Consider the following 7,839-nt stretch of genomic DNA (forward strand, 5'->3'; position numbering starts at 1 on the left):
ACAGTTCTGGATATCTTTTCGAAAGGGATGCACTCACATCCTAGCAAGAGCACCACAACATAGAGATGAAAAATCAGATCCAAAACAAGATAAAGATGGTTCTAGCTAAACTGAATATTCTTTTGTATAAATCAGAGATCGGAAAAAGTTAGTACCTTCTCAAACAGCCCAAGGACAATGACAGGAAGAGCTGTAAATACAACATTAAACAATGACTGGAACCAATCATCATAGAACCTTTGCCCAGAAAATCCAGTTCGAAATGTGAACCAAAACTGAGTCAAAGTGAAGGTAAGATTCTTGTAGAAAAAATACATGACAACCTGCCAAGAAAAGATCATTAGAACTTTTCAAAAACCAAGGGGGGGTTGTGGTGAAAGAGAAATTCAACCTTGCAGATTCGAAGATATGACCACCGTCCATGGACAAGAAGCAAATCTGTAAGAAATCTAAACTGAGCAATGGCAAAATCACTAGCCATCACAGCTTGCATTCCCTCCATCCCACTTATTCCTATACCAACATGAGCGGCTTGAATCATGCTAACATCATTGGCCCCATCACCAATACTAAGTGTAATCTTTTGCGCCCCTTTCCTCACCAAGCTTGTGACCTGAAATTAGATACCATATATTAGAACTTAGAAGCCGGTTCAAAGAACACATAAAACCAAGTTACTCACTGGATATGAAATTAAGTGCCAAAATTAAAACCCAAGAAAAGATGTTATTACCAATTTGGCAACAAAAGCCCTAGAACAAAAATTTATAAGCCCTCTTTTAAAGGCATTGCCTAGAGGAACCTATTTTAAAATTACCTGTGCTTTCTGTAACGGAGAAACACGACAGCATACAACTGAAGTACAGTTCAAGCTCAAGCTGAGCAGCATCACGCGTAAACTTGGGTCTAATGCATACATTAAACACTTTCCATCAATAACGAGAGACAATTTTGGTCCAGCTACGGTATTCAGAGAGTGTTGAGCTTCTTCAAGACTCTTTTTCAGCTCCTTCTTTACTTCTTCTTTGATAACACGAGCAATCTCAACTTGATCACCCTACAATAAAAGCTTTTATTATTAAAAAGTAACTACAATGATTGTCTTTCATGAAAATTCTACATAAAAAAGAAAAAAGTTACAGTAACACAATTACCCTTTCTTCAGCTTCCCTAATTGCATCCGTTTCAGAACTAATGACAAATTGTTTCATTTCATTGTTGATCAAGTTGCATGCTGTAGCATAACAGAATCAAAGAGCATATATTAAAGTGGGAGATAGAAGAAATAAGATCTCAGAGTAAAAGTTTGTGACACCCTACCATATGCAATATTAATAGCCGTTTCCATTTTGTCTCCTGTTAACACCCAGATCTTAATTCCAGCTCTTGATAAGGTTTCTATGCAGGTAGGCACCCCTTCCTGAAGTTTGTCTTCTATTGCAGTTGATCCGATGAGGGTAAGATCCTTCTCAATAAGTTCTGCCACCTTCATGGATTAAAACACCTCACATTTATCAACTACAAATTATAAGCACTATTTCCTGGTGATTCAAAAATTGTATTTGAGGATACAATCATTCACACTACTTGAAAATAATCATAATATCATTTTTATTCCTGTTCTACAAACAAGTTTTACTGCTCCTGGAACCCATTTTCAACCCTGGGGATTTTCTTGAAAGTTTACTCAAGAGATGTTGCCTCAAGCACTAAAAAGAAAATAGGTAAGAAATATATGTATACCTCATCTAACTTCTTCTCACGGTCTCGTAATGCAGATTTGGCCTGGATAAACTTTTCATTCCAACTATCATAGGTTTCAGGGTTTAAGTCTTTATAGGCTAGGCAAAGGGTACGCAATCCAGAAGACCCAAATTGTTCCAAATGTTCTCTTGTTACTTTCCTAATATCGTCCGTACCATTACCCAATCTCTCAAATATTACATTATCAGCGCCCTGTGGGACAATGTTCCAAGCAATGATCAAAAATTGATCCAGAGTACACAGATAACCAAGTACATAGAGAAATATTACCTTACAGTAGAGTACAAGCCTTCCATCTGGGAAACGACATACAACAGACTGGCGCTTCCTAGTACTGTTGTCCATAGTGTAAAATATTATTAGTATGCTTAAAGCATGACAAAAAGAAAATAAACAAACAAATCACTTTAAACAAACAAATCACTGTCATATAAACCTGTTGAACTCGAGAACATTAAGGATCTCATAGGCCACATCTTGAATCTTTCCCATCTTCTCCACATGAGACTCACGAACATGCACCATAGTTGGAGTACGCCTAATAATACATGAAAGTAGTCTCAAACAAACTAACAGAGACTTGAGAAACAAAAAGCACTTATAGACGAAATTCTAAGAATTAGAACTAGGAATATCATGGAACAAGTTAGCTAATAGCAAATTTATCTTGTCCAGAATGATTGCCTGCAATTTCATATCTTTGGAAATTGAAATGTAACGAGAATTATAGAGTACCTATAAAAGAAGAATCCAAAATTCTTGGCAGCAGTAACTAAGGCAGCTTCATCTGGAGATGCAGCTTGATAAACAATCTTCTCAGGGGACTCATCACCTTCAGGAAGCACAGTGTGACAGATAGCCAGGCATCTAAAAAGTTCCTGAAAAGTATCAAAAAATGCAATATTTTTAGTTAGAATCATATTAGCATGTGCACGTGTTTGCCAATCTGGAACCAAAGATCTTATAACTTCTACAATTTTAAGAGGCTTCTGTCAGGAAATTTATGTAGTTTTTTAGTGTAAGGCTCCCAGAATAAAGGCCTCAGATTATATCCTTACAAGTTCAGATCTCATCATCTATCAAATACACCATATACCGCGGAAACCCTATCAACCCCATCACCTCTTAGCTATTACAAATCTCTAGAGAATGAAAGTAAGGAACCTTGCAAAGATCAGGATTAGGTTCGTTTCTCCAAGCTCCCCGCATAAGCCTTGGATCATCAAAATTAAATCCTTTTTCTCTTATTGCACCAGTCGACCTTTGTTCCTGAGAATATTTGTAACGGTGCAAATTAGAATTGTCCATTTTACCATAAGGCACAGACCAACTCCACCATCTGAAAAGATATAATACCTCTTGAACTTTTAAGCCATGACGCTGAGCGATTCCTCTTTCTATTTCAGTGACACCACATCCATAACTTATACCTCCAATTGAACATTTGAAGAACTCCATCAAATTTCTCGTCAGCGTTCCGGTTTTATCAGAAAATATGTACTCCACCTGAATGATACCAAAGTAATTGCAACTGAAGTGAGAACAATAGCAAAGCATATATTCAAATATTATTTAGCAATAGTTATAATACTAGCAACGAATGGATATCTAGATGGAATATGATATCTACCTGTCCAAGCTCCTCGTTCAAATTGGAAGTCCTGGCCGAGGCGGGGGTATTTGTTTCAGCATGATACATATTAAGATCTCGGTTGATAAACTGGGTCGACTGGATAAACTTGATCATCTGGTTTTAAGGAGAGAATATAGTGATCATTCAAATTGCTAATCCTCGTAGTGCAGATAGTTAGAATAGAATACTAGGAGAGACATACCTCAATAGAAACATAAAGGGAGATTGGTATAATTGATGAGAACAGAGTGACTAGCGTGAAAAAGGTGAAAAACCCTATCTGTGGCAGCAGACGGAAGCAGTATGGAAGAAATCAGTAATCCAGAAGTAGAAGGAAATCAACTTCAACTATGCAAAACTAATTACCATGAGTCCATTACGGTATTCCCAATCTGACTTATGAAGACCCAAGTATTTGTCCTCACGATCCGTCACAATTGAACTGTAAATTAACAAATGTAATAACCGTATCAAAACAGGACATGAGAACTGGAGAATGAACAAATCGAAGCAGGAGTTGATAATTCACAATATTGAAACTAAAGCACACCAGCCTATAGCTCCAATCAGACACATTGTGACAAGGACACAAAAGATTGTGATAATGAGTTTGTCAAGCTTCTTTTCCAATGTACTTCGTTTGGAAGGAGCATTCATGGCATTCATCATCACCTACATATGTAGAATTCACCATAGAATAGCTTCAGATCGTATGCGTAGCAACTATACAACGAAATAGAAACCATAGAATGGTCTTAAATACTTGAATCCTGTAAACTAGAAACGCATGTCTGCAAAGTTAGTTTCTCATAAAACAAGCTCCACAACAGCTTACCTTTGTCTCATGACCAGTAAAAACTACAGCTCCAACTATGTATTCTGTGTTCCTAAGACTGCATCCCTGAAAATGTAGATATCAAACGTCTCAGAATATTATTAAATCAGAAGATATAAAGCTCTGCACTACGGAATTTGCTCAGAAAACTGTTAAAATCCAAGATATCTCATAAGTGGATCAACATAATCTAAAACAAAGTAAATTCATGCATGACAAAATCATGAAACTGCAAAAAAAAAAAAAAAAACAGAAACGGGAAAAACAACCAATAGCAGAAACAGTCAATCATACACGCAATAAAAGCTGGTCCGGAGAGAGAGGTAACGTTTGCTTTTGGGCTACAAGGTTCCCAGTGAAAGTGTACAGAGAATTGTTTGGTTGCTCACACTGAATTTCACCTGTAAGAGAAGTTGGCGAAAGTGAAGACATGTGTATAACAGTTACAACACAATCATACTAAAATGAATAAAAAGTTGAACAAAATGAAGGACCGTCAGAACAGAGGGAAAAATGCTTCCAAAGACAGAAGAAAATGAATAAGAGACAAGAAAATGATCATAGGTAAGAGAAAAAAATTATAATAAAATAATTCTACCAGACATTTAACAATTATTTCTCTCTTCATAAGATCCAGACAAACATCAAAACAAATGATAAGCTATATAACACTCTGATTACATTTTCTGGTGACTATCAGGATGTGATATAAGAAAAAGCTACGAGTTGGCAGGTTAACTCAAAGTAGTAATAATAATAAAAACATACAATTGTTAATGCAAAAGCAAAATCCGAATCACCTGAAGCCACAAACTTTATTTGCAATTTAATTCATAGTAAATTAAGTACTACAGTATATGTCACTGCAAACAGATTCAAATCTATCTAAAGAAACAAAAAAGAATTTGCATGACAAGAATCAAAGCCGTAGGCTAACCTTTAAACTCATAAGCTTTCTCCGGTACTAAGTAATCCCATGTCCTTTCAAGGGCCTTTCTTATTTTTAAATTTGTTTCTCCATCTAGGTTTGCAGTCTGCACTCACAATAAATAAACATATGAGCATACACTAGGTAAGAAAACGTTCTTGATAACAGCCTTGGCCCTGGATAAAAAGACGACAACATAATATTTTAAAGGGGATGTCAAAAGAAGCACCTCAACGTAGCAGATACCATCAGCATTAGTGCTGGATAGGAAAAGAATATCTGCTGGGAAAAATCCATCCTTTTTTATCTGTAAAATGAAGAAACCTATTTAAGAATTATCGATCTATTCAAAGGTAACAAGTCTCTGATATAATGCAAGGAAAGTATACTGTAAGAACTGTTAATCCCATGAACGTTATAAGCATTGCAGGATCAAAGTGTAGAGGAACAAAAGATACCACGGTAAGTTAAAGAATAGGAAGACGAGCGCAGTGTCTCAACCTAAGTAAAAGAAAAGTGCAAGCGCAGCTGGAGCTGCAATAGCATTGCTTTACTCAGTTATTTGATACTGTGATGCGTGCTGTTAGTATCTGATAGTATTAGCCAGCTCAGCCGATGGTATAAGTACCAAGTCTAAAAATTTAGGCAGATAATTATTTGGTGGATTCTGGGGTTGGGTCGAGAAGTGAGTCTCTATCGATATCTCGCTGTTCTTAAAATTCTAGACAAACTATACTGGTAACTAAATTTCAGTACCTAATGGAACGCCAGGAAAATTTGAAAAAATAACAACTGTCCTAATCGCCCCTTGGAGAATCCTAAATGATAAATCAGAACTGTGGAATGCAGTCAACACAAACAAATTTCATAAACAGAGTATCTTGAGGCCAGCATCGCATGTGTCAATACTTTACACTTCTAGGAAAGACTTTCCTATAAAGAAGAAACCAGTATAAACTACTATAAATGTTGTCAACACGTTATAGAACCTTCCCATTTTGAAGATAGTAAGGAAGAAGTGACCACGGTGGAAAGCAGCACAATAACAGACATATAGGCAGTGGAATTCTACTAGATCAAGTATAATGCAGGTCGTACAAAAAAGAAACAACTAAACAAGTGTGCCAAACCAACAGTGCACTAAAACACACACAACAATGTATATATGTAACCACCTCCAATAGAATAAAAAAAGACTAACCTTGACAATATCTCCAACTTGTAACTTTCTCCAAGGAATAGATATCCACTGTTGATCTTGTAAGATCTCCACTGTGCTATTATTTATGGACATATCATTTTGAAACCTTTTCTGCACCAGATTATGAGCAGAAGGATTTAGAAGTTGAGCGCTAATAGGTCATGAGACCCCAACACATCTTTTATCTTAAACTAATTATTTTCGGGCTGAGACAATTCTACTCTAAAACAAGGAGAAATGGGATATTTCTGCAAAGGAAGAACAGACGAGCTTACCCAGTCTTCGAAAGCCTCTTTAATTAGAGAAACAAGAAGCACCATTGACAGTGGAGCTACATTTGTTATTGGACTCACAGGGCTGCAGGACAAACAATATATCTAGTTAACAACTCATTTTATCATGCATGAATTGATCAGAAAATTTTCATCCAACTAGAACAAAATTTCAAATAAAACGAGGCAATACATATTAACATTGTTTACGGGAGTTAACGTACCTTATTGGTGTCATTGATAGACACGAAATTCCAAGAAAGTATATGTTTGCTATGCGCCTAAACTGTCAGGAAACACAATTACAACAAAGATCATCACAAATAACAGAAAAGTCTTATAAAAAGGACTGCAAGTATTGGTAAATCCACATTAGCCTTGAAACATAAGTGCGTTCCATTAAAAAAAGGCACAATTTTTCGCCTGGTAAATAATCCTAGGGTTCCATTAAACACTAACAAGTCCTAATTACATGCTGAAGCTAAGTTAACAACCTCTAAAATGCTTTAACCAATGCGTAGTTAAAAATACCTGTTCAAACAGACCCTTTGGCAGAAAAGTGAAAACATTGTACTTTGTTGTAGAAATCGAATTACCCTGAAATACAAAAATCACACAAATCAGATCGATGGATCCAAACAGCACAAATTCCAATGCGCGTATCCCGTAATCGATTCAGAAGAAGCACTAGCATATAACTCCGGCGTACCTTGAACCGGACGGGTTGATTAGACTCCCGATCATTACAATAAACGGTACGATAACTCGGAGCCTGAGGCTGAATATGACCCAACGTCACCGTCCTAGACGGTGTCCGTCGATGACTCGCCGAAGACGAATCGACGTGAAAACTACCCGATCGAACCATATCGGAATCACCCCCGATCCAATCCAACAGGTGTCGTCGTATCGACCTACAAAAACTCGAATTTCCGACTTCACCACTAAAATTTCGAGGATTGATTCGATTACGCTATAGGCAGAGAGAGAGAGAGAGATCTGAATCGACGGGTAGAGAAGAAACAGAGAGGACCAAAGGAGCAGCCTTCTTCTTCTCTTCCGTTTCCAATGCTTTTGGTTCGTCGTCTCACAAAAGTTTCTCTCCCTTCTTTGAGTTGAGAAATAATAATAAAATTAAAATTAATTTTTAAAATTTTGCATTTTTTCCGATACCAAAAAAAAAAAAAAAAAAAAAAAAAAAAAAAA

At 36.6% G+C, this 7,839-nt stretch overlaps 1 protein-coding gene across 1 annotated transcript in view; it reads right to left on the reverse strand.

Moving 5' to 3' along the window:
- LOC104704451 (phospholipid-transporting ATPase 3) overlaps window positions 1-7,747 on the reverse strand; it is a 7,864-nt gene extending 117 nt beyond the window's left edge. Inside the window, exons 1-25 of the mRNA XM_010420540.2 lie at window positions 7,343-7,747; window positions 7,165-7,230; window positions 6,858-6,919; window positions 6,637-6,718; window positions 6,362-6,472; window positions 5,390-5,467; window positions 5,170-5,266; window positions 4,527-4,633; window positions 4,233-4,298; window positions 3,948-4,069; window positions 3,764-3,839; window positions 3,600-3,677; window positions 3,395-3,511; window positions 3,121-3,270; window positions 2,929-3,033; window positions 2,500-2,642; window positions 2,201-2,302; window positions 2,035-2,098; window positions 1,744-1,956; window positions 1,321-1,486; window positions 1,155-1,234; window positions 818-1,057; window positions 392-613; window positions 156-323; window positions 3-40 (exon numbers count right to left, since the gene is read on the reverse strand). Coding sequence (XP_010418842.1) covers window positions 3-40; window positions 156-323; window positions 392-613; window positions 818-1,057; window positions 1,155-1,234; window positions 1,321-1,486; window positions 1,744-1,956; window positions 2,035-2,098; window positions 2,201-2,302; window positions 2,500-2,642; window positions 2,929-3,033; window positions 3,121-3,270; window positions 3,395-3,511; window positions 3,600-3,677; window positions 3,764-3,839; window positions 3,948-4,069; window positions 4,233-4,298; window positions 4,527-4,633; window positions 5,170-5,266; window positions 5,390-5,467; window positions 6,362-6,472; window positions 6,637-6,718; window positions 6,858-6,919; window positions 7,165-7,230; window positions 7,343-7,501 — 2,912 coding nt within the window. The 5' untranslated portion in view covers window positions 7,502-7,747. The remainder of the gene's footprint in view (window positions 1-2; window positions 41-155; window positions 324-391; window positions 614-817; window positions 1,058-1,154; window positions 1,235-1,320; window positions 1,487-1,743; window positions 1,957-2,034; window positions 2,099-2,200; window positions 2,303-2,499; window positions 2,643-2,928; window positions 3,034-3,120; window positions 3,271-3,394; window positions 3,512-3,599; window positions 3,678-3,763; window positions 3,840-3,947; window positions 4,070-4,232; window positions 4,299-4,526; window positions 4,634-5,169; window positions 5,267-5,389; window positions 5,468-6,361; window positions 6,473-6,636; window positions 6,719-6,857; window positions 6,920-7,164; window positions 7,231-7,342) is intronic.

This window comes from Camelina sativa, chromosome 7, assembly GCF_000633955.1.
Source record: "Camelina sativa cultivar DH55 chromosome 7, Cs, whole genome shotgun sequence".
In the NCBI taxonomy this organism is placed as follows: Eukaryota; Viridiplantae; Streptophyta; class Magnoliopsida; order Brassicales; family Brassicaceae; genus Camelina; species Camelina sativa.